The sequence below is a fragment of the Phacochoerus africanus genome, chromosome 8 (assembly GCF_016906955.1).
Source record: "Phacochoerus africanus isolate WHEZ1 chromosome 8, ROS_Pafr_v1, whole genome shotgun sequence".
Lineage (NCBI taxonomy): Eukaryota > Metazoa > Chordata > Mammalia > Artiodactyla > Suidae > Phacochoerus > Phacochoerus africanus.
In genome coordinates, this window is record NC_062551.1 from 98,288,225 (window position 1) to 98,315,650 (window position 27,426).

A 27,426-nucleotide genomic window follows, 5' to 3' on the forward strand; every position below is an offset into this window, starting at 1 on the left:
CTTTTCATGTTCCCAGCCTTAATAAACTTAACTTCAACAAAACCAGTGCTTCAAAATCTACCCTGCCTTTCTTGGCCCCATTTATCCAATAAAGAGGGCCAAAATCTTTCATCTAAATTTCTAACGACTACTACATCCAATCTTTATAATAAAGTCCTTGCACTGTGTATTTTTTCACACGTGCTGCTTTATTGCGCATGCCAGGTACAGAATGAATTAAAATATAAACTGATGTAAAAATTCAAAAATCCTGAAGCTTAATATATACCTTTGCACTCAAAAACTTCGATTTTACATTCCTTCCCATTAGCTGGGATTTCCAACTTGCAAGGTGAATTTAAATCACTTTATTCCTCATATATTCTTTTTGCTTTTTTCTACCAGTATAAAAAACATCCAATACTATTTTATAATTCAAGAAAGTATTGTGGAAAGTTCTGTAAATTTTATCTCATATACTTATGATCAATTTTACATATAACCTAATTTTCTTTTCAAAAACATGTAAGTTTAGCAGCAGGTTTCAGATCTGAAACATTCCTAAATATTTAATTTATAGGAGAAACTGGACTTTTTCTAAGCATATTGCTAATTATTTTATTAAAAACAGCATACCAAATATTATTTTAATTATAAAATTCTGCAAATTATGTTTTGTATCTTGATACAAGGAAAAAATACAACATATTAATTTTTCATAAACATTGCAGAGATCAATCAGAATATGCCTATTTTTTAACTTATTTTGACTACCAAATATCTTTTTGAGTACTCCGTTTTTATTTTAAAAGTGCAAAGGTTATTAAGCTTAAAACATTTTATTTAAGCAATGTAAAAAAGTTTTACAATGATTTAACATGACCAACAAAATTTATTAAACATATTTACATATATTCACAGATTCTTTCATACTTGAGTATTAAAATAGACATTTACAATTTTGGAATTTTCATTCAAAGGCATTTTTGGGGAGGAGAGAAGAATAGGCTCCATTGTGAGATGAAGAAAGAGCTGTTGTCTTTGCATGACTAATTCTAAATAAAAGTTCAACACAGTAAGTCACAGGTACTTCCTGGGAGACTGGTGTGAAACTCCTTACACTAGCTCCAGGCATCACCATGGAGGGCTGAACTCTAGGAGCATGCAGTGCAGCGACGTCACAATCTTCACGGTTATGGTGATGGACACAAGCTAACTCAAACACGCATGCCTTATTTTAAAAGTTCTGCTATCTGAACACACAATCACTACACTCCATACAAACTACAACTTTGGTCCAATAAAGTATCAGACAAAACAGTTTTACAATTATTTCTTTGTATATGTTTTGACTACCAATCCCTTTGTATACATTTTTGACCATTAATTACAAGATTTACATCTGCACAATATGTATAAAATAAGTTATTAAAAAGGAAGACAATATTAAAACTTTCAAAAGGAAAGCTGTACAATTAACTTACAGATAAAATAAACTGAAGAAATTTTGTGCCAAGTTTTTCTTCCACATTAGAAACTATTTGGTAGGAACTGAACCTTTTAGTTTACTGATATATTTTAATAAAGCTTGAATGCAATTTGAACACTAGTGGTTATCTTGTACTTAGACTGCTAACAACTTCCAGCGCCATCAGCAGATTCTCAACTTTTTAAATATCTATCACAGTCTGCCAACAAGCTCTAACGCAACAATTACCTTTCACCTATATAAATAATAGTTTTTATTTAGAACTGTTTGGATCTAAGATCCAAGTTCCATTTTTAATAAAATGACAGTGTTTACTACGTAACCAACTTTAGCTGAACTTTACTAACAGCTGTGAAGGCATGACATCGTATTTTTGTCAAAAGGCAGTTTTCCACAGTACAACGCTCTTGAGACTCATTCCTTTAAGACAACCCACCAGGAAGTAACGGCTGCTATATAGGAGTCAATTCAAAGTCATCGTTAACATCAACAAGGGGAACATAGAATTCCTGAATTTCATAGATGCTGATAGATTTGTAGGTGGCAGGATCAAGTTCCTGGAGTTTGAGCTGCCACTCTAACCTCTGGACGGCATTTAAAGCTGCAGCTTCATGTTGCTGCCTCATTAAAAGACAGGTCTATTTAAAAGAAGAGAAGAATTAAGTGGTTATTCTATTAATTTGCTTTGTGTAAGAATTAATCTCATTAATCTCTTCAGGGCTAGGGGTGTATCAAATTTCTGGATTACAGTCCATTTCTGTTTCACCCTGTTTTATCCATATGCCAAATACCTCTGGGTCTGCAACTTCCCATGGGTCTGCAACTTCCCAGTCATCTAAGAGACTTTAATTTGAAACTTGAAACTGTTTGTTCGAGCAATAACATTTCAAATTATCAGAAGAATCATGAAAATCTAAGGAGAAGTGATTTTTTTTTCCTTTTTTCTTTTTAGGGCCACACCTGTGGCATACGGAAGTTCCCAGGCTAGGGGTCAAATTGGAGCTGCAGCTGCCGGCCTATGCCACAGCCACACTGGATCCAAGCTATGACTGTGACCTACATCACAGCTCACGGCAGCGCCAGATCCTTAACCCACTGAGCAAGGCCAGGATCGAACCCACATCCTCATGGATATCAGTTGGGTTCATAACCCAATGAGCCACAATGGGAACTCCCAGAAATGATTTTTTTTTTTTTTTTTTTTGGTTTTGGGGCCCCACTCACGGCACATGGAGGTTTCCAGGCCAGGGGTATAATTGGAGCTACAGCCACTGGCCTATGCCACAGCTCACAGCAATGCCAGATCCTTAACCCACTGATCAAGGTCAGGGATAGAACCCGAAACCTCATGGTTCCTAGTTGGATTTGTTTCTGCTGCACCACAATGGGAACTCCTCATTCTATTCTTTTATGTGTTGAAACTATAACCAGACTGCACAATGGATAATAAGCATGAAGACCCCATTAGAAACTGCTTTTTCCAATGGTAGCTGCACCTTTTACAGTAAACTGGACCTGAAAAATGGGTGTCTATCTTTCAAAGATTCACCAGCATTTCCTTTCCTGACCACTCCTCTCTAGCAAAGCTGCAGTTTCTGTTTATAAAGGTGCAACATCCACTTAAAGTGAACTTCTAAACATACATACCTTTAATTTGTCAAATTTATCATCCACATCTTGTAACCAAGACATGAACTGTCTTGCATTAAAGCGATCCCTCACGGAAGTTTTACTGTCATCAGACTGAAAGAGAACATTAAAGTAGTTGAATATTATAAAATAACGCCCTTTAAAGTCTATATTCCATTTTATCTTTTTATGGTACATTCTACTTTTAAAGGAATGATGTAAATGTTTCAAAGAAGGATAAAATATAATGCAAATGTTTCAAAATTTTGATAGGGTATTTCATACCGAGTAGACGGATTAGTTATGAGAATTATTAGGAATGCTGAGTTTAGTTATTAAATAGATCCTACCCCTCTGTGAGTCAAAAATGTCTCAAAAAAGGCCTGTCATATAAAGAATTATGCCTGTGACATTCTTATTAAAGTATAATTGATTATGAAATGAATTTTAATGTTACAGCTTACCACATGTAGGGAGAAAAAAATGTTAAGGAAGGAGACAGGCTTTTGTGTCTGACATTTCTTTCAGGACCAATACTTTGGAATGCTCATAAAGAAATTCTATACCTATTCTTTTTTTTTTTTTTTTTTTTAAACAGAAGCGTGACCATTTCTTTATTAAGTTATACAAAAAGGGGAGAGGAGCAGGGCAGCTGTGGGGCTTGGCAAACCTGGCCTGGTGCTGTCTGAGAGAAGGGGATCTGAGGGAGACCCAGGGGTCAGGCAGGGTAGGGATGGGCAGGATGCGAGACAGGGATGCAGGGGTTAAAAAGGAGAGGCTACCAGAGGAGAGTGGGATGGGCTGGAGGAAAGGAGAGGGAGAGGGAGCAGGCAACTGGGGACCAGCTGGGAAGCTCAGATGGAGGAGGTCAGGAGGTGGAAGATGGCAGTGAGAATGGAGGGAGCAGTGACTGGAGGAGCGACATGAGAAAGCTGGGGAGCGAGATGGTGGCTGCTTCGGTGCAGGGCCCAGAGCAGGGAGCCTGGTGAAGAGTGCCTGTGCTCGGGCTGTAACCATCCCCACTTCCAGACTCTGAGGGGCCTCCCACCCCAGCTCACTGGCAGGGGGCTCACACTGATGCCCCATTTTCTGTCTTCTGCCACTTGGGATCTGCTCCATCCTGCTCTTCGGCAGCTCTCTTAAGTGTGGGAAAATTCACTTATTTTTGGAAATTATAACGCATTAGGGCCTTCTTTTTTTTTTTTTTAAACAGATGAAAAAAAAATCCAGAGAGAACTTTCTTTGTAATATACCTTATGCCCTTGTGTTTCTATAGTTTGTCTGATTTGAAACAGCATTTCCTAGACTTTTTTGGTGATAATCCTTCATTGTCTGTATTCACACTTTTATATTCTCTCTTATGACCAATAAATTTTATTCTGGTTTATGAAGCACAAAAAAAATTCTGACAACTGATGTCTGGTTCTGAATTCATTTAATTTATAGGTGACAGTAAACTTTTTCAAGAAATAGATACATTTTGTTCATTTTGTTCGCAAGCATGTTAATTTATCCCAGTAACACCCAGGATTCAAAGCCTGGCCTATTTCAACACTGCACCGAGGTTCTGCCTGCTGTCCCCTCTTACTGCCTGTAGCTTCCAGTTGTGTGAAGGTCAGAGTCAAGGTATAAACACCTGCTTCAGAAACAAGCTACAAGTTATGTTTAAAATGACACTATCCTAAGCACATGCTTAAGTTTCATAATTATCTGTTTTTATGGCACAAACCTAATATTTAGAAGATTTTAGAAAATAGAGGACCAGGTGACTTGCAAGTACTTTAGTCTGAAAGAGTCGTTTTCTCCTTTGAGCTTTACTGACTGCTTTCAAATTTCTCCTGAGGAACAGGTTACAAAGTAGGCACGCTGTGTGAAAGGCCCCAAGACCGCAGTGGCAGGCCCCTTACCTGAGCGTCCAGAGGCACGCTGTATACCTCGGCGTCCAGGAGGACAGTGCATGCACTGAAGGGCAGTGTCTGGTTGGCCAGCGTCCTGGCAGCCCTGTAGTGCACCCGCAGGACCTCCTGCTCGTTGGACACTATGAGCTTCTCCTGGGCGAACACAGAATGAGCAACTCTTCAACCATTTGTTTTTCAAATAAATCAAATCACTTCAAGTGCTAAAGAATGTGAATCTCAGAGCAGCTTTTTTGTTTTTTTTCCCCCCTTTTCTGGCTGCCAAGCAGCATATGGAAGCTCCTGGGCCAGGGATCAGATCTGAGTTGCAGTTACACTGTATCCTTAACCCCACAGTGTGGGCCAGAAGTTTTTCCTTCACAGTAAGCCTGAGAAATTTGAGAATTCCGAGTGTTGTAAAAACAGAAGTAAATTTCCTTTTCAAAGTTGGTAGTCTCTTTTTAAAAAATATTTTTTGGAGTTCTTGTTGTGGCGCAGTGGAAACGAATCCAACTAGGAACCATGAGGTTGCGGGTTTGATCCCTGGCCTCACTCAGTGGGTTAAAGGATCCAGTGTTGCTGTGAGCTGTGGTGGAGGTTGTAGACACGACTCAGATCTGGCATTGCTGTGGCTGTGGTGTAGGCCAACAGCTGTAGCTCCGATTGGACCCCTAGCCTGGGAACCTCCACATGCCGCTGATGCGGCGCTAAAAAGCAAAAAAAAAAAAAAAAAAAAAAAAAAAAAATTAAAATAAATAAATAAATAAATAAATAAATTTTTTTTTTTTTCTCTTTTTTGGCCGACCCCCAACATATGGAATTCCCAGGCCAGGGATCAGATCCAAGCCATGGTTTCAATCTAAGTCACAGCTGTGGCAATACCAGATCTTCAACACACTGTGTTGGGCAGGGTATTGAACCTGTGCCCTAGTACTCCCTCCCAAGATGCCACCAATCCCACTGGGAACTCCTAAAAACTATTTTTTTAAAGTGCACAATGACGGCTTTTAGCATAGAGCTGTCCCTTGATATCTGCAGGGGACTGGTTGCAGGACCCCTCCAGATACCAAAATCCATGGCTGCTCAAGTCCCTTTTATAAAATGGTTTAACTGGCAAATGGCCTATGCACACCCTCCTGTATTCTTTAAATTGTCTCTAGATTACTTACAATACCTGATACAACCTAAATACTATGTAAATAGTTTTTGGTGTGTGGCAAACTCAAGGTTTGCTTTTTGGAACTTTCTGGAATTTTTTTTTTCTAGTATTTTTGATCCATGGTTAGTTGAATCCATGGATGTGGACCTGCAGCTATGGAGGGTCTACATGTTCACCAATATGTTCAACCATTACCACTAATTCCAGAACATTTTCATCACTCCACAAAGAAACCCCACACCCATCAATAGTCACTTGATACTCCTCTTCTACCTGACAACTGCTGTCTCTACTCTTCTGTTCTTACGGATTTACCTTTCATGAATATTTCATATAACATGTGGTCTTTTGTGACTGGCTCCTTTCATGTCACATGTTTCGGAGTTTATCTGTGTTGGAGCATGTATCAGTATCTTATTTCTTTCTATGCATTTTTTTTTATCCATTCATCAGCTGATGGTTTTTGGGCTGTCTTCTTTTGGGCTATTGTGAATAAGGCTGCTATGAACATTCGTGCTCAATTTTTATTTGAATGTGTATTTTTATTTCTCTTGGGTAAATAAAATAACTAGGAGTGAAAGTGCTAGGGCATAATGGTAGTTTTACGTTTACGTTATTGAGGAAGTGCCAAAATGTTTTTAGTAGCAGTTGTATCATTTTATATCTCACCTGCAATGTATATAGGAGTTCAGTTTTTTCAGTCTTGCCACCATTTGCTATTATCTGTCTTTTTTATTATATCCAGCCTAACTATTCTGAAGTGGTATGCCACTGTGGTGGCAGCTTCACTTTTATAATGAATATTTATAAACACCTATGACAGCACTACAGGATCCACAGCTGGTCAAATCCATGGAGGTGGAACTGCAGATAGAGAGGGGCGACTGTAAAGTTATAAGTCAATTTTCAACTGGGTGAGGGGTTAGCACCCCTAACCCACGTGTCGTTCAGGCGTCAACTGTACTTGTAAGACAATCATGGTACACTCCTGCCTTAGTGGGTTAAGTGGGATCCAAAACTTCTAATTATGTAATATACAGAGTCAGTCTATCATCAGGTTATGAAATGACCCAGGCAATATTCTGCATTTAGCAGACCAGCATTCCCAGGAACCAGCTGCAGAATCTGTTATTTCTGTTTGGAAAGCTGGGCTGGGAGAACACGAGAAATGTAGCTGGTTCTCTCCCAACCATGTTCTCTATTTTGCCCTCAACGGACAAGAAATTTATCCTTCCCCTGTAGGAGAATGCTGGCCACATTGTATCCAAGTACACAGTAGTATCTGCAACTTCGTCATTCAAGAAAATCACAAATATTTTCAACTCCTATTATAGTTGTTGCACTATTGCCCAATTTTTATATAATTTCTTCTTTGAAAGTCCAACAGTTATTAGATCTGCTGATGTATGACACGTGACTGCAACTTTTCTGTGTAGAGACACCCGTGCAACACCGCTGGCCAACTATCAAGAAGCCGTTCTTCCCACTGCAGATCCAAATGGCAGTTGTTTGTTCCCACACTGGTCAGACTTCTAAGTTACTTTCTTGTAGTCTCGAATTCTAAATTGTTTGTTGGTTATATGGGGACAGATATAAGTCATTTTTGCTATTAAAGTTTTGCAAACTGCATAGTTCAAATGAGAAGTCTTAATTGCCTGAAAGGCATCATGGCTTTTGTAACATGGTTAGATGCACAGATGAATACACAGGTAAATTCACAACATTCCTGGTGGCTGAAACAGCTACTGATGTGTGTTATATGACCTAATTTCTTACTGCAAACAAGTTGTACATTGACATGGGTCATGCAGTGTTTTAAGTTCTGTTTCAGTGGTTTTTAAATTTGTTTTCCTCATTATTATGCTACGATTTTACTTATTCAAAAACATTATTGAGAAAAGCCTTTTTTTTGGTAAAGGTTTTTGTATTTATCAGATTGTTATAGGAATCCATGGCACAAAAAAGGTTAAGAACCTATACCCTAGGAAAGGAATCGCCTATGAAGAAACTACATACAAGGTTTCTTTTTTTCAGAAAGTCCCTGACCCTCCCAAGAGATAAGGTGTTATTACTTTTGTCAATCCAAGTTGCTTTTATGACTTCTATAAATAATTAGATAGGTTTTTACCCCTGTCATTCCATGCCAAAACTAACCACCAATAAACTGGAATGCTAGGGCAGACCTAATAGGACCAGTAAGCACAGGCTTTGTAAAATCCCGCACTACGGTAGCTGGAACCAAGCAATAATTCCAATGTTTCGAAATCCAAATATCCAAATAGGAATTCACTGCTCTAGTTCTGTAAATTCAGCAAATGAACTGAACGAGAAATTATTGGAGATTTTTGTATATCAAATACATACTCAACATTAATTGTAACATGGGAGCAGATACCCCAAAACAAGCTTGAAAATTCTCCATCTTATTGCATAAGCACAAGATAAAATCAAACCATTTCCTAAAATGGTTCCACATAAGGAAAAGTCACTTTAAAACCCCCCCAAAGGTCATTATAATTGTTAAAACATTTTTGACATAAAAATGTAAACTTAGACACTTCTTACCCTTTCAATACTGTGTTGCAAACGTAGTTTCATCCTTACAACTTCCTGCTGTCGAAAAAGCTCTTTAAGTGGATCTGAGAGTGAAGGTGGTGGTGTAATCTAATTTTTAAAAAACATAGTTAAAAATATTAGATTTTTACTTACAATAATCGGCTATTCCTGTAAAATTAAACCTTTTTAGCACACAACTTAATGAAAACATAATTAAATAATATAGTAGCAATTACATGATTTTAATAATTACATAATATATAGCAGCTACACAACTAGTTGTTACTTCTCAATTTCAACTATCCAAAACATAGCAGGGCATTCTAGAAAATGTAGGGTTTTTCTTCCCTTTTTTGGCTGCACCTGAGACATATGGAAATTCCCAGACCAGGGATTGAATCTGAGCTCCATCTGCAACCTACACCACAGCTGCTGCAATGCTAAATCCTTAACCCACTGCACCACAGAGGGAATTCCCCAAACATAGATATTTTTTAATCCTATGGCCACAGCAAATTTCAAAAAGCCAATAAGGTCTCAGGGAGTGATTTAGCAGAGAGACCATGTTTCAGAGCGTCGGGGAGTGACAGTTCACAGATGAAGGAGTAATAAAACACACCCAGCACAGGCCCACAGCCCTCAAGGTTACGGCAGTCTGAGTGTACAGGGAGCAAAGTCTCTGTGGACATGATAAAACTCAAACATAAACTGCTGAATTCACTCTTATAAAAATAGGTCAAACCATCTTGGTACAGATTTGTGGTTTTCCAGTTTATTATATGTGACAACTCACTCTATCCACACTCCCAAAAGCCTGCTATTAGTTCATCTCTAATCTGATCATTACAGTGACCTGTGTTTTCTGGTAGATGCTGGAAGATAAGAAATCAGGCTCAGCCTGTGCACACACTCAAGTATTAATATAAATATAAAGAGAGCCAAGTAATTGTCTGTGATCCCTGAATATTCTCCCTCTACCCCGGAATATCTATATCCACCTCTGCCTCCCTTGTAGCTTTTAATTACTGTGAGCATATCAGAGTGAAGTAAGATACCACAGTGTGCTTTATCATGAACTTTGTGGGCTCTGCTAAAGGGGGAGCAAGCAGGTACTGTACACATCCTGACGTGGTGCTATAGGAATTACACAGTAGCATATATGAAACATCTTGACAAAAATCAAGACTCTATTTATAGTCAACAGTTTATAGGAATTATGCGGAACTGAAAAACATGTTAAATAACATCACAGGGACTCAACCAGTGGAATCAATGCAGAAAATTCCACAATACAAATAACCTATTGGGGCTAATGATTTTTCAGGTCTCTTAATTGCAACAATACATTTACTTGACTTCTGCGTCTGTGAACTTCTTTAAAAAAAATTTTTTTTTTTGGTCATCTTTTTAGGGCCGTATCCATGTTATATGGAAGCTCCCAGGCTAGGGGTTCAACTGGAGATGTAGCTGCCAGCTTATGCCACAGCAATGCTGGATCCGCGCTGTGTCTGCGACCCACACCACAGCTCATTGTCATGTCAGATCCTCAATCTACTGAGCAAGGCCAGGGAATGAACCCGCATCTTCATGGACACTAGTTGGGTTCGTTAACTGCTGAGCCACAACGGGAACCCCCATGTAAACTTCTTTAAATTTAACAGGAAGATGTAAGAGTAGAGTCTGGTGCTGTCATTTCAGTTCTGCAGGTCTTAAGGCATCTCAAGAGGCACAGAGGGCAGTGTCTACTCCTCCGGGGCCAAGGTGTCAGAGAAAGCTTCTTTGAGAGGTTAATGCCTGCGTTGTCTAAGGGAAGAGCCAGACTAAAGAGAAATGAACTGTGGGAAAAAGAAAGGGAAACAAGAGAGACAGTATGGTGTGCAGAGGTGATTCCAGGCAGTCCTGAGTTCCTGGAACCCAAGCTGAGGGCAGGATGAAGAGAGCAGGGCAAAGGAATAAAAGCTGTAGTCTGTTCTATAAACCTTCTTAAAGCATGACCCACAGAACACTGGGCCAACAGAGATGATTCACGGGAAATGGTTCCAAGAATAAGTACATTTGGGAAAGACTGTGTATATATGTTCTTATTTAGGTATCTTATAATTAACACATTGAATTGTAATAGTTCCCAGAAGTCCTACAGTAAAGAAATCTATTTATTTTTAGACAAATGGTGTTGCCCAAACTTACCAGACCATGAAAGATACCCTTTCTTCCCCCCAAAGAAGGTATTTAATTAACATACTGTGGAACAAACAGTATGTGTAACACATCAGGGTAAATCCTGTATGTGATGGGGAATGACTGAGAGGTCTTCAGCTCACTGCTCTACCTGGAAGACTGATATTAGTGGGACATGACTGAGGGCAAGGAGTTAAATAAGCAGATCACTGCTACACTGAGATTCAGGAGGGAGTGAAAGGGAAGGGGGTCTAAAAGGGGGATGACCGATTCAGGATAAAAAGAGGGCACAGCCAAGGACACGTGGCACCTTTAGCTGAGGACTGGACGGCTGATGATGGAGACCACAGCAAGGGACATGAGCAGAGAAAAAGAAGCAGGTCTGGGGCAAGCTCAGTGCTGAAAGGTTGAATCTGTAGAGCTATCCAGTTAGCAAAGAGGCTGAGGAGAGAGGTTTGGGCAGAATATATAAATGTAAGAACTGTCAACACTTGCCCACCTACAGAGAAATGGTACAGCCACCAGAGTAAATGGAGACTTTCTGAGGAAGCTTCCTTTTGCTGTTTTCCTCATCTACCTTTGAGTAAATCATGCTTGGAGATTTCTGTCTTTTCTAGCACCTGTGGGCCCAGGAGTCTCTGGAAGAGAAGCCTCTTGACAGCTTCTCAGGGATGAGCTCTAGTTTCATCACTCACTCCAGGGTCCCTCTGCAGGGTTTCTCTGTATTGGCAGATACCAGCCTGTGACAAGTCTTTTTCTTTTTCTCCTCCCCATGTTCATTTGATTTTTGGGGACTTGACCTCAAGTTTTATTTTTCTTCTCTTTATTTCCTCTAGAACAATGGCAGCATTCTCGCTAAATTATGAGAAAAAACAGGCAACATAAGAATCAACATGTAAGGAGACTCTGAAGGCATCTCCCATTTCTAATGGGCTCCATCTATAACCAGATCACACACCTAGGCAGAGATCTCTTGGAGAAAGTGGCAATTAGCCGACTGAGAGGAAACAAATGGATAAAATATTGGTAAGGAGGAAAAGTAATGTAACAAAGTGATGTTTGCTAATCTGGTCTTTATTATTTTTGAAACCAAGTTTCAAATAAATGAGTTTCAGTTCAATAAACTCAAAAGCACAGCCTCTTATGAGCAAAAGCTGGAGGGTCCAGAGATTAGTTCTAGTAAGTATGACTGTGGAAGTAATTTTGAGCTGGATAAAATAACAAATGAAATGTTTAAATCTATGAAATGTTTTAGTTTTTAATGGGCTATGGCATATACTACTTTAACCTGCTCTGAAGTAGGATAGGCATGACTGTTTTACAAATGTGAAAACTAAGGATCAGAGAAGGAAAGTGAATTATTCAAGATCATGCAGTTGGTTTGCAGGAAAATCTAGACAAACTCATGCATGCTACTTGGAAACCTATTACTCTTTTTACTATGTTATGCTGTGAGTTTCTCTACTTTATTAATTCTCATTAAAAACAAAGAAGAAATTCTCTACTACATCCAGAAATAATTCTCAGCTCTGGTTACAGCCCTTCTTGAAATAATACTCAATTAAAACGAGATTCTAATTTAGTTGAAGTTACATCCCCATGAATTAAGCTTTTGTTTCATCATCTTTGTAGGACTATGCAAAGGTGATAGTCAACACAGGTATGCATAACACAGAGATGTGTCACACTACACACATGTACACATAAATACATATCAACTGGCAGATAGTGTCAAAAGGGCAACTTAACACAGTTCACTAGATACCGTTTTAGTAAAATATTTTGTACAAACTCCTAATTTAATGTGCTCCTTATAGCTTTATCTATATTTTAAATCTATGATACAACACAGTTCGGTTCAAAGTTCCTATCCTTTAAGAAGAAATAAAGGAAACAAGAAAATTATTAGCTTTATATTCTTTGAATCGTTAACATTATTTTGCTGAAAGAATCTGAAAGAATGACATATTTATTTATAATTCTATTCTTTCAAATCTACTACTACCACTTACTATTAGTAGCATATCAAAATCTAAGATTTAAAGGTACTAGCATCAGGCATATTCTGTGAAAATGGGAATAAAGAGCCATCCTTTAACTTTCTGATCTTCTCTAAATTGGGCTTTGACAGGAGCTTGTGCAAAGGCATGTTTAGCTAGGTAGTCACAGAATCAGATCTGAGTTTCACACAAGGAACCCAGAAAATAAGGAGGCTAGACTGACAAGAGACAGACCAGGACCTAATGCATCTGTTCAGAATGTCTGTTTTGCTATGTCTATTTTTTTTTTTTTTTTCAGAGCTGCACCTGCGGCATATGGAAGTTCCCAGGCTATGGGTCGAATTGGAGCTCCAGCTGTAGGCCTACACCATAGCCACAGCAACAGAGGATCCTTAACCCACTGAGTGAGGCCAGGGATCGAACCTGTGTCCTCATGGATACTAGAGGGGTGAGTTACCACTGAACCACAATGGGAACTCCCATTTACGCATTTTTCTTTTCTCTTCTGTCTTTTTAGGGCCACACCCGCAGCACATGCAGGTTCCTAGGCTAGAGGTCTAATCAGAGCTATAGCTGCCGGCCTATGCTACAGCAACAGCAACATCAGATCTAAGCTGCGCCTGTGACCTACACCACAGCTCACGGCAACACTGGATCCTTAACCAACTGAACCAGGCCAGGGATTGAATCCAAGTCCTCATGGATACTAGTCAGGTTCGTTAACCACTGCGCCACAATGGGAACTCCCTGTTTGCTCATTTCTGATAGTCAGTTAGCACAATGCTCAGCACACAGTTAGGAACAATTTGGACATGCAATATTGTGAATATCTAATTATATGTGTGTACATATAAGTATGTGTGTATACATATATATATGATTATGCAGCAGCCTAAGGAGGTAACGAGGTGTCTGCATGACAACGGTGAGAAAGAGGAAAGGAAGTGAGATGAATCAATACGACTTAGTGACTGATATGACAGGAAGGAAAAAGGGAAGGCTGAGTGTTGGTCTCCTAGAAAATGAGATAGCAGATAATGATGGTAACTGAAGCAGAGAGCAAAAAAGAGCACTTCTGAGATAAGATACATGGGTCTGGTACTGGACATAATGCTTGTAAGGCTACTGTGGGACATTCAGGAGATGTCCAGAAGCAGCTAGAAACAAGGTTATGGAAATGAGTATTACACTCAGGGCTGAAGATGGATGCAGGATTCATTCTACAAGCGACCAGAAGTGTCCCAGACTCACAGCACAGAGGGAGAAACAGATATGCCACCAGGTCACCACAACCTCACAGGGGAGGTATAAAGAGACACCAGCATTTGTGCTTTGACAAGACTTTGCACTGAGGTGCCATCACAGCTGGCACACAGGATGGAAGAGGAGAGAAACACTGAGAACACTTCAGGTACAGAAAACAGCACTGCCAAAGAACCCCAACTATAGCAAAGTGAATTCAGTTTCGCTGAAGTACTGGGGGATTTGTATGAGGTGACCGGAGATGCAGGAGGGGCCAACGGGGGTCAGACTGTGAGGTGAATGACGATGCCGTGCTTACATGTGCGCTTTATGCTGTGGGCAATGGGAAGCCAGCTAATCACAGCTGAGATACTTAAGTAGGGAAACTGCTTTTTATTATTTTTAAAGGGACATAAACTTAACAACAAAAGAGAAGGCTCTAGCAGAAAGAAATTAGGAGAAAAAAGAAGTAAAAAACTTGCTGCAACGCTTGAACTGAGAGGTAATGAGGAGGGCCCTAAACCAAGGCAGTGACAGAAAGTACAATTTCTGGAATGCAGTCTAAAGAAAGATGGTTAAAATTTGGTGGCTGACAAGTTTCTACTGCAGGGTTGTCAAAGGGAGTAGGGGCTATCATTCCTTCCAGTCTGTGTGAGCGCGAGGCCAGAGCAGGTGCCAGACTCTCCCTTGAGATGGGGGGGCTGGTGGCAGACAGCTGGAGTCCTTGCTAGGAACCGAGTTTCAGGGAAGAGGTGGGAGGGTCATGTTCCCTCCCTGAGTACAGACTGCCTGCCAGAGGGCTGGCCTGCCCCAGAGCGCTGGCAGGTCCAGCTGAGGTCACTGCTGCACCTGCACTTATTTCAGCTCAATCTCTTGCCCTGCCTGATTTTGCTTCCCTCTCGCACCTCTAGGTACTGTTCCTGACAGCCCTCAACAACAAACCTCTTGCACACAACCCCAGAGTCAGCTCCTGGGGAAGCAAATCTATGACAGGTGTCCGAGGTCATTTAGGTAATGATGCCCAGGAGGTCAACAGACATAATACGGCTAGACAGAATTTGAGGAAGACTGGCATGTGGAAAACCACTGAAAGCACAGAAACAGACAGGACCACACTGACCAAAAAGTGACCAGAGAATTAATTCCTAGAGAACAGTGATGGTTAAGGGGTAGGCACTAGTTATTGAAAGACAGAAAAAGATTAGTGAGCGAGGCATGAGAACCAGAAGAGTGCAGCATCACAAGAGACCAGAGAGGGGAGAACTTCATGGAGAACAAGATGGTCACAGCGTCAAATATGACCAAGATCAAGATGGAAGAAAAAGGAGAAAAAGTCTATGAATCAAACAATTTGGAGCTCACTGATGACTTTGGCCAGTGCACATAAGGGTGAAGGGATGAGCAGAATGTGAGAGAGGAAATATCAGGCACAGACCACTCACCAAGGGTGTGGCAGTGACAGAGAGGGTGAGCTTGACATCTGGCACAAGCAAGGGGTAACTTTTCTCCCCAAGGTGAAGGAAATCCAAGTATGTTCAGGGTAGGTGGATAAAGTCCAGTGGAGAGAGGAAATTAAAAAACATACTAACAAAAAGTATTTTAATAGATGAAGGTTCCAGAGGGAACTGGGATCAAAAGCACATGTAAAAGAATCATCCTTCAGGAGTTTCCGTCGTGGCGCAGTGGTTAACAAATCTGACTAGGAACCATGAGGTTGTGGGTTCAATCCCTGGCCTTGCTCAGTGGGTTAAGGATCCAGTGTTGCCATGAGCTGTGGTGTAGGTCACAGACATGGCTCGGATCCCAAGTTGCTGTGGTTCTGGCGTAGGCCAGTGGCCACAGCTCCGATTAGACCCCTAGTTTGGGAACCTCCATATGCTGCGGGAGTGGCCCTAGAAAGGCAAAAAGACAAAGAAAAAAAAAATCCTTCAGAGACATAAAAGCGTAACTCCTTAGGGGTGAAAGAAAAAGCAGGTAACAAAAAAAAATACTATGGACCAGTGCTGGTCAGTAAGGCATCCATGGGGTCACACACGGCTACTGAGCATTCACTGATACCTGGCTGGTCTCAACCGAGAGGTTCTCTAAGCCCATGGACTTCAAATGCTAAGTACCAAAGGAAAAAACAAGGCTCCACAGAATATCTCCATAATTTGTCTGTACTGACCTATGGATAGATATATTGGGTTGAATATTAAAATTAATTTAAAATATGCATGTGACTTGCATTACATTCCCATGGAAGAAAGCTACAGACGTGCATCAAGTGATGTTACTTACTGTGGGGATGCAGATCTTGCTTAAAGGGTTTCCATCCAAGAGATATGATCCATTAAATGTCACATATTCATCATAATACTGAGGTGCTTGAGGGATAACACTACACAACAATTTGCGTTTTTCTTCAATTTTTTTTCTTATGTGCAAGTATTCAAAATATGGATTTGCTCTCTCTGAACTGTACGGCTGGATCTCATCTAGTTTCAGAGAGTCCACAATGGCTGCCAGAGACTGCTGCGTTTTCTCTTTCGCTTGCAGTAAAGAGGGACTGACTTGCACAGGCTGAGGTACACGTGACACCTTCCTTTTCCGTGGATGGTGAATCTGAGGATCATCCTCTTCAGTCAACCTTATTCTTCCTCGAGGTGATGAAGACTCGCTGTCTTTGTCTGGTAACAGTGGACAGCTGGCCAGAATCTGTTTGCTTTGATTTGCTACTGTATTTGCTTTATTTCTTGTCATTCTTTGAGGGATCTGGTTTTCAGTTTTATCATCTTCAGCACTTTCTTCTAATTCTACTTTAACTAAGTGACCATATTTATGCATTTCTGGTTGAGCTGATGGTTGTGAATGGTTTTCCAGACTTGATAAAGTGCTTTGTTGAGATTCTTCATCTTCGATGGAAAGCAAACACTTTAAACTTTCAGAACAGTGTTTTGGATTATCCTGTTCATGTAGGTTTCCTTTGGGCATCCCTGCATTTATTTCACATAAATCAGAGTCACATTTAACATGCAGATGGGTCAAAACCACGCTCTCTAGTTTTTCTTTTTCATGTGAAATAACATGAATATCAGAAGTGCTATTTTCAACCTCATGGCCACTGGAAGACTTATACAAGAGTTTGCTCAGTGCATAATGTGTATTTGGCTGGGAAGAGGCATCACTTCCATTAAAGTCTTTTTCTAATGGTAAAACAGGCAGGCTATTAGCTTTCTCAAAATTTGGTGCTGCTTCTTGGACAGTGCTTTCAGAGTACACAGGGGTAAAGGCATCTGTCTTTTGAACATCTGCTAGGACAAAAGTATTCTCCCTATCTTTTGTAGATTCATTATCAGTATCTAAAACAGCATTGATCATTTGAATCGCATTTTTCTGTTGTAAAATACCTGGCTCTTGACTGGCGACATATGACAAAGACATATGTTTAGAAATAGATTCAGCATCTGAAAGTGATTGGCTGTGAGAAGAGCAAGGCTGCTGTGAAGGCAGAAAAGACGCTGGATCCTGAGCACAAGTGTTTCCTGGCAATTCAGTCTGGTGCAAAGGTAAAAAATCGATATTCTGTTCTTTCAATATTTTGTTTTCAGAATTACAAAAACCCTGGACAGAAGAATCTTGATCAGGTGTACAAGAATTTGAGCAGATAAAGTCACTGGTGCTTAATGGCCCCAGCCTATCAACAGGTATCTCCCATGCTTTATTTTGGATCACACCAACCTGATTAGATGGCTCTAAATGTGTAGGACTGTCCACCAAGGTCACCACTGGAGCAGAACTCTTGATAACATTTATATCAGCAGAAGTATATTTGCTGTTTATAGACATAGCTGGAGAGGCTGCAAAACTGGAATGTATGTTAGATGCACTTGAAAGTTCTCTTTCAGGCACGTTTGAGGAACCCTCAGGTCTGGGAGAAGCACAAACCTCTCTTGGCAAGGCTAAGCCATCTTGATTGCTTTCTTCTGATGTTGCTTGGAATTGTTTTGTATGTTCACAAACGGCAGAGGGCATGCTACATCTTCGAACTTCTACAGTTGGTCTCCCCTCACTTAGAACTAGTTTCACATCTTCTACAGAAGCTGACCGGATATGGGACGCTGGAAGTCTGCTTGTATATGATGCTTTAATCCTCTCAGGTAGTTCTGCCAGGCTATCCAACTCTCTCTCATGAAGGGCAGGAGATTTGGCAACTGGCAAAAACGGTGACTGGGAAAAGGACATTTGGGAATCTGAACCCTCTAACATAAAGTCTGAGTCATATTCAACTGGAGGCCTTGGGGTTGTCACCGTAGTGTGGCAGGAATCTTCTGAGCTAGCCACAGAAATCATGGACACAGACCTGGAGCTGAGACCCGGCTTTTCACTTTCGGATCTAGGAGATCTATTTAAGCTGTTTTCTGAAACAAAGGAGGACTTCCCTAAACTCACTGGATTTTTGGTGTCAACAGATTGTGATCTGTTGCTTACAGCATCTTTAGATTGTTTCTCCTTGGTATAAGCATCAGTCAACTCCGAACTTTTTGATCTAGTAAGCTCTTTATTTTTGAACTCAGCTAGCGAATGCTTTGTTTTTTCTTTATCTTTTACTTTAAGTTCTAAACAGTTACGATTTCTCAACCGTTCTTTTTCTTTTTGTTTAATTTTTTCCTTGTGTTTTCTATGCCACTGCTCTATTTCTAGGTCTTTAAGGCTTAGCATCCGTTCAAAGCTGGTCTGCATTAAGTCGTCATTCACTAGCCTCTTCTCTTTGGGTCGAGTATCTTTTGATGCTGGTGATGACTTAGGTTTAGCCTTTTCTACTTCCAGTTTTAGTTTGAGTGAACTGTTTAGTTGAATTTTATCCTTATGTTTGTCTCGTTCTTTGTATCTGTCTATATCTTTCTTATCTTTTTCTTTTCCATCAGGAGTTTTCAAAGGCTCATCTTTTGTCTTTTCTTTAAGGTATAAGGTTTTTTCATGTTGTGCTTTATTACTGTCTGCTATACTTGACTTCCTCTCTTCCTGGAAGTGTTTGGAGTTAGTTGTATTTACACTATCTCTAGATTTTTCCTTCTTATCTACCTCCCTATCCTTTTCTTTACTTTTGCTTTTTTCTGATCTAGTAAAGTCACCACTATCTGATTGTTTGGGTTTTTTTTCCACTGAGTGCTTCTCTTTGCTCTCTGCTAGATGTCTCTCTTTTTCAGGTTTTTCTTTGTCATGCTTCCTATCCATCTTTTCTCTACTTTTATCTCTGTCATCAGTTTTTTTAATGGTAGTAAAGTTTTTTATCTTCTCACTTTCTTTATGGCATTTTTCTGTGTGATGTGAATATAGCTTGTCTTTTTCTTTTATTCTGTCAATACATTCACTAAGATCTAATCTGTCTTTCTCTGACTTATGCTCATGTTTTACCTTCTTCTCTTTTTCAGAATTTTTTCTTTCAGCCTTCTCAATGTCCTTTTCTTTAGTTTGAAATCGTTTCTCAAATTTTTCCTTACTTTCTTTTATATGTTTTTCAATTTCTATTTCCTTTTCCACTGAGTGAAACCCTACAGATTCTTCACTAGCACTTATACCTAAAGAACTGAATTCTGTTTCTTTATCTGTAGGTATATTCTCTCTCTCATCTTTTAAATCTTTTATTTTTTCCTCCTTAAAAGATTTCTCACTTTCCTTTTTAACCTTTTCTCGTTCTTCTTTAAAGTTCCTCTCTTTTGAGACATGCTTTTCCTTAGCTGATTTATCATCTTTTATGCTTTTTTCCAACTTTGATTTTTTTTCTAATGTTAGGGACTCATGTTCCATATTTAAAAACAGATCTTCAGTTTCATCACTTTTGAAAAAATTCTCTTTCCAAAATTCTCTATCAAATTCCACACTCCGCTGCAGCTCTTTAGCACCATCCCTATTTTTGTATTTTTCCTTTTCACCTTCAATTTCTTTTTTATGCTTTTCTTTTTCCCTCTCTTTATGTTTCAATTTATGCTTTTTTAATGTTTTACCCTCTTTATCCATTTTTTTCAACGTGCAATCTGAATTTTCAAATGTTGGACTGTGATCTTCATCCTTTACTTTGGCATTTGACTTTTCACCAAATTCTAAGTGAAAATCTTTCTGATGTTTGTTTTTATCCTTATGCTTACAAGACTTTACACTTGAACTTTCTGGCAAGAATTCAGATTCTGTATTATCATACCGAACAAGATCAGGCTGTAATGACATTTCAGAACTGCCTGGTGATAAACATGTCTTAGAATGTTCTTGTTTTAGTGGTGTTGACTGCTTTTCACTGAGTCCACAGCAATGTTTGGGAGATTTACCAGTGGAAATATGAAATAAATGTAACGAAGTATCATCCTTGGGGCTAAAAGATTTCCTGAAATTCCCCTCCTCCCGGGCCTTTTCTGAACAATCTACTGTAGTATTAACTGTCAAGTTTGTTACTCTGGTATTTTCTTTGCCCTCTTTTTCTTGCTTCAGTTCTTGGTTCTCTTTATTTTTGTTCTGGTTCTTTAATTTTCTCTTAACTTTGCCTTTCTGTTTGTGTTCACTTGAAATGCCATATTCTTTTTTGGTCTGTATATCAGAATTTGATGTTTCAGGAACAGAACTTGGAGTAGAACATTTTTTGTTCTGAAGAATTTCTTCATCTGAACTTTCAGAACTTGAATACAAAACCCTAGATGGCTTTTGTTTTTTACTTTTGAATGATTTAGGATAGAAAGCTTTTTCTTGTTTTGCAAATAAACTATTCTTTTCTACTTCAGATTCATTCTCCTTTCGTAGCTCTTTCCTAAGAATATGTCTATCATCAATCATTTTATTTATTTCTTCATCATCATCATCTTTGAACTCATATTCATCAAGGGCAGATGGAAGAGGTGCTTTACTGGGAACTATTTGTTTACTTTCACAGATAAGAGAGTCTTTCTCTGTCTCGGAGTCAATATTTTCATCAACACTGGAAGGATTTACAGACCGAGCCTCTTCAGAATCTAGAATAAGAAAAGAAAATCTGTTAGTCAAAGACAGCTGTCAGAAAAATAAGATTGAGAGAAAAATATAGCATGTACAGCAAATATTTCAAACAATGCAGAAAAAACATTTCAGATTTGTATGCAAATAATGCGATAGAAATATCTAAGAACTCTGCTACCACTTTGTGGAAAAGCTTTATAGAGAATCTCTGCAGGATGAGATTCTCTTGACCTTTTAAAAAGCATACAATATACTGAATTCATGATACTTATAATAAAAACAATCTAATATTTATTTATTTATTTATTTTTGCCATTTCTTGGGCTGCTTCCACGGCATATGGATATTCCCAGGCTAGGGGTCAAATCGGAGCTGTAGCCACCGGCCTGCACAGAGCCACACCAACGTGGGATCCGAGCCGAGTCTGCAATCTACACCACAGCTCACGGCAACGCCGGATCGTTAACCCACTGAGCAAGGGCAGGGACCGAACCCGCAACCTCATGGTTCCTAGTCGGATTCGTTAACCACTGCGCCACGACGGGAACTCCTAATCTAATATTAAAATGTATGTATAATACAATGAAGAGGCTCATAACTCAGGAGACTAGATTCAGGGGAAACACTGGCTACTAATGTTGCATAAAATTTTACATCTATGTACTTTTTTCCTAGAGAGAGAATACTTATGTAAAATTCTTCAAAGCAAAAAAAAGATTAAGAACCACTAATTTGAAGGATTAAGTAAACATCACAGATTGTTTCATATATTTCAGATTTTTTAATTTTATTTTTTGTCTTTTGAGGGCCACACTTACGGCATGTGCAAGTTCCCAGGCTAGGTGTCAAATCCCAGCTGTGGGAGTTCCCGTTGTGGCGCAGTGGTTAACGAATCTGACTAGGAACCATGAGGTTGCGGGTTCGGTCCCTGCCCTTGCTCAGTGGGTTAACGATCCGGCGTTGCCGTGAGCTGTGGTGTAGGTTGCAGACGCGGCTCGGATCCCACGTTGCTGTGGCTCTGGCACAGGCCGGTGGCTACAGCTCCGATTCGACCCCTGGCCTGGGAACCTCCATATGCTGCGGGTGCGGCCCAAGAAATAGCAACAACAACAACAACAACAAAAAAAAGACAAAAAAAAAATCCCAGCTGTGGCTGCTGGTCTACATCACAGCCACAGCAATGCAGGACCCAAGCCTTGTCTGTGACCTACCCTGCAGCTCATGGCAATGCAGATGCTTAACTCACTGAGTGAGGCCAGGGATGGAACCCTTGTCCTCGTGGATACTAGCTGGGTTCGTTACTGCTGAGCCATGATGGGAACTCCCAGAATTTTTCATTAGTGAAAGCATAAAGAATCAAATGATTCCCATAAAGAACAACACTTGAATAAAGGTAAACAGCTTTTTTTTTGGCTGTACCCATAGCAGTAGGAAGTTCCTGGGCTAGGGATGAACCTGAGCCAGAGCAGTGAGAATGAGTCACAGCAGTAACAATGCCAAGTCCTTAACCACTTGGCCACCAGGGAGCATCTAAGGTGAATGGTTTTGACTATATAAGAGGTATGACATATATAGATATATATCTATATATCCCCAAATTACATAACCAAGATTATAACAGATATACTGACTGTATATATAATTTGAAAAAAAGCTATTCATTCTTTAGCTTTTTATTTATAAACTTGATACTAATTATATTTTAGTACAATGGAGAAAATAATGGGCTCAATTCATATGTACTTTAAAGGACATTAACATTTAAGTACACAATAATGTAATTACGTCCAAGTTGTTGTATAAATATAGCCAAAGCACTGCTATTTCATTATATAATGTCTACTTCATTATATAATTTTTAAGAAAAAAAATTTTTTTTTCCTAGATGGGCATTTTTTTCTTCACTGAAACATATGTTGTATACATATGTATATAACTGAAAAGAAAACCCAGGCCTCTAAAAAAGAAAGAAACAGAACTCTGACCAAGGTAGGAAAAAACCAAACTCACTATAAAAAAAGGCAACCAAACACTTTTTTGTTTAAATATTTAAAGTTATAAATTTATTTTAATACATTAAACTTCCTCTAAAGTAATCTAGCTCTCCGATATTCTCTCCATGTGAAATTCAAGTTCCCTGCCCCTCTCTGCATACTGATTGTCAGCACTGGCAGCAGCAACCCTGTGTTGCTCTTGAGACGCTGGTGAGCCTGTGATCTCAGCAAAGGTGCTGCACCTCTGATGCAGCCTCTCTGGCAGACCAGGCTGAATCCTAAAGCCTTTTGATCTATTAAGATGGCCTTGTCATGCTAGTGCAGCAGTAACTAAGAAAATGTTTGCTCTTTCCTTCCTTCCTCTCTCTCTTTTTAGGGCTAGGAGTCAAATTGGAGCTGTAGCTGCTGGCCTATGCCATAGCCAGAGCAACACCAGATCTGAGCCACATCTGTGACCTACACCGAAGCTCTCAGCAACACTGGTTCCTTTAACCCAATCTTTTTAGTTCTTTAATATCTAGTTACTAAGTTTGAATTTGTATTTAAAACATTTCATTAAATTATTTCTGATAAAAAGCTCTTTAAAAATTTTTAATGTTTATTATCTCAATTTTATCTGGGAAACTAGAAAGGCAAGTGAGAAAGAGGTTAAAGATCATTAAAACAAAATTTTCTTTAAAGCATTTTCCTTCTCCGTGAAAATGTCCTATATAACAAAATGAAGCGTAACTGATTAAATACACAAATACATTTGAAAGTTGTTCTTGTACACCACAGGTGCTCTCAGATATTTGCAAGTAACACTAGCGACATTTAAAAAATAGCTAAATGTTATTTGAAATCAGTATTATCCTTAGGCTTGACTTTCCCCTGCTGAGGCTACTGTAAATTTCCCTCTTATCTTGTATAGTATCCAGAATGAACAAGATGTGACCAATGCAGGGAGATGACAGTATGTATATATAGAAAATCCTTCCTCCTTCAAAATCTCTCCAAAATAGCCAGCATACATTTGACAAAGCAACTACATTTCACATGCCCAACTAATAAGAAAGTCAACAGGAGTTCCCATAGTAGTTCAGTGGGTTATGAACCCAACTAGTATCCATGAGGATTCGGGTTCAAACCCTGGCCTCGCTCAATGGGTTAAGGATCTAGCGTTGCCGTGAGCTATAGTGTAGGTTACAGATGCGGCTCGCATCCTACAATGCTGTGGCTGTGGTGTAGGCTGGCAGATGCAGCTCCAATTCAACCCCCAGCCTGGGAACTTCCATATGCCGTAGGTGCGGCAAAAAGAAAAAAAAAAAAAAGCCAATAGATGCTGGGCTTTTAAAATGGTCTGAATTATATTAATGATGTTGTCTTCAGGAAACCTGTTTTAACAATGTCACATATATTTTAAGAGTGGGTGATGATAATACAAAACTAAATATACCATGACCCTAAACTTAACTTACAGTCAAGTTTACTTTTCCTGATATTCAACTGCCTAACTTGGAACTTCTTGGACTCCTTTCAACCACCCTAATTCAGGACTGAAAATATTCAACTCATTACTTTTTTTTTTTCCCCACGACAGCTTCCGCTTGCTGCTTTAAAGCCAGCATTTCCCACCTCTGTAGCATAACAACAACCCACTTATTCAAACTAAGAACTTCAGGGTCATTTTCAAATTTCTCAATTCCTCAACTCCCAAATTCACCTCTTCAAGTTTTGTGCTTGCTCTCTGGACTGCCTCTTAAGTCCATCTTCTCTTGACTCCATTACCACTGCCCCAACTCAGGTTCTCATTTCTTGCCTAGATCAGGTATCATTTTAAACCACAACGTGGCCAGAATCACAGGTCGTGCTATATTTCTTCTCATGAGTGCTCCCGCCTCTGATGATGACGGTCTAAGACTTTTCAAAATCTAAAACACCATCTCCAACACTACCATTTATTAAACAGCAATTATTGTTCCCATTTAAAAGACATGTAAACAGAGTCAGAACCAGTAAGAAGCTTGTCCAAGGCCACCTCGCTATTAGGGGCTGGAGCCCAGGGTGCTTTCGTCTGCCTCCATGGGTGTTCTGCATTGCCTCCATCTCTCATGCCCTCCTGCTATACACATTCGCCATACCGGAACACTACTTCCTATTCCCAAAACTTCTTTGCAGTTTATGTAGATTTTGATCAGTTACTTTTTAAATTGTAGTTGATTTACAATATTGCACGAGTTTCAGGTGCAGCAAACTGATTCAGCCATATACATATGTGTGTGCATGTGTGTATACATATATATATAATTCTTCTTTATATTCTTTTCCATCACAGTTCATCACGGGACACTTAACATAATTGCCTGTGCTATACAGTAGGTCCTTGTTGGTTATCTATTTATATATAGCAGTGTGCATATGTTAATCCCAAACTCCTAATTTATCCTCCCCCACTTCCCCTTTGGTATCTGTAAGTTTGTTTTCTATGTCTGTGAGTCTGATCATCTCTGTAAATAAGTTCATCTGTATGAATTTTTTAGATTCCACATATTAAGTGATATCATAAAATATTTATCTGATTCAGTTGCTCTTTATTACTTTCCACTTACTTAACTAGGAGATATTTTAAATTAGCAGTCAGGGAGAGGTATAGTTCAAGAATTTGTATTTTAGGAAGGGTAATCTGCTGTGGGCAGGAAGCTGGGTAGGGACTTGTCTTGAGGCTAAGTTTGCATTGGTATTTACTTAGGTCATATGTTTATTTGAAATGATCTGAAAGGAAGTTAACCTCATTTACCTTCTGGGAACATCACTTGTTTGAGATCATCCCAAAGATGTATGAATTTTATCACTGCTATTTTGATCACTAGGATATGGAAGGTAAAAGATTGTCTGTTTCCCAGAAAAGACAAGTGGCAAAGGAAAGGTTATCTATTCTACAACATCCCCAATGCATTCCACCTATTCTAGATGAGTAAGTACTTAGACACACACACACACACACTTCAGCTTGTAAACTTATGTTACCACTTTAATTCTTTTCTGTCTTGTCTTTTTAGAGCTGCACCCGCGGCACATGGAAGTTCCCAGGCTAAGGGTCCAATTGGAGCTGTAGCCGCTGGCCTACGTCAGAGCCACAGCAATGTGGGATCTGAGCTGCATCTGTGACCTACACCACAGGCCATGGCAAGGCTGGATCCTTAACCCACTGAGGGAGGCCAGGGATCGAACCCAAGTCCTTGCGGATGCTAGTCGGGTTCACTAACCACTGAGCCACGATGGGAACTTCTGTTTGCACCTTATTAATAGCACCTGCCTACATTACAGCATTCAGAGAATGAAAGACTTAGGTATTGTCTATCTGTGGGATGGCTGGGATGGTAGTGTGCTTAATGAAGAAAAAAAAGGCCTATTTATGGAATTTGGGCATCCTTTGTGAGAAGGTAACCTCTAGTGAGGGAGCTGCAATTTTCTGTTTTTCACGTTATTCAACAGATACTTCAAATATAAGTGTGTGACTTATACTTAGGGACTTTCATAATACCTAGCACATGTAGATGCTTACTAAATGTAGAATGAGTGTACAAATGGGGAGTTTCAGAACTGGATTAAGACATTAAGAAATCAACTGGGGGAGTTCCCGTCGTAGCGCAGTGGTTGACGAATACGACTAGGAACCATGGGGTTGGGGGTTCGATCCCTGGCCTTGCTCAGTGGGTTGAGGATCTGGCGTTGCCGTGAGCTGTGGTGTAGGTTGCAGACGCAGCTCGGATCTTGCGTTGCTGTGGCTCTGGCATAGGCTGGCGGCTATGACTCCAATTGGACCCCTAGCCTGGGAACCTCCATGTGCTGTGGGAGTAGCCCAAGAAAATGGCAAAAAGACAAAAAAAAAAAAAAAAAAGAAAGAAATCAACTGGGGGTACATATGGTGGGCCAGGAGGACTGCAGAAAAGAATATAAACTTGAAATACAAATTTACCCACTTTACAATTCTGTATAGTATCCAAGTAGCAAATAATATTGCTATTGACTATGATCTGGCTAATTTATTGCTGAGTCTTCTTTAAACTTGAAAAGGTGGTGAACATTCACCCACATGGTACCAGTTTCTGTATCACCGATCATGTGGAGATCAGTTCTGTTACTTGAATAGCTTTAAGCCACCCCTAGATCTTGTATAGCCTGCACTTCCACACCTTGTGCATGAACACATCTTCTATTCTTCCTATGCCGAGTTCATGCTTTCCAAACATCAGGTGCTGAAGATTTCTGAGTTAGTCAGAAATTTATTTTTAAACAATGGCATCATCTCTATAGAGTGGTGTTTTTACAATTATTTGAGTACATGTATATGTACTCTGTA

General features: G+C 39.6%; 1 protein-coding gene across 4 annotated transcripts in view; it reads right to left on the reverse strand.

Annotated features, from left to right (window-relative positions):
* Window positions 1-234: 234 nt before the first annotated feature.
* Window positions 235-27,426, reverse strand: part of ANKRD12 (ankyrin repeat domain 12) — a 115,577-nt gene continuing 88,385 nt past the window's right edge. For 3 of the 4 annotated variants that reach the window (XM_047793716.1, XM_047793715.1, XM_047793713.1), the window contains 5 exons: window positions 16,408-21,107; window positions 8,717-8,815; window positions 5,005-5,148; window positions 3,116-3,211; window positions 235-2,106 (listed from right to left, as the gene is read on the reverse strand). In XM_047793716.1, the coding sequence (XP_047649672.1) occupies window positions 1,921-2,106; window positions 3,116-3,211; window positions 5,005-5,148; window positions 8,717-8,815; window positions 16,408-21,107 (5,225 nt within the window). In that variant the 3' untranslated portion in view covers window positions 235-1,920. Of the gene's footprint in view, window positions 2,107-3,115; window positions 3,212-5,004; window positions 5,149-5,787; window positions 7,712-8,716; window positions 8,816-16,407; window positions 21,108-27,426 lie in introns of those variants that run through there. The other variant, XM_047793717.1, reaches the window with a different exon arrangement.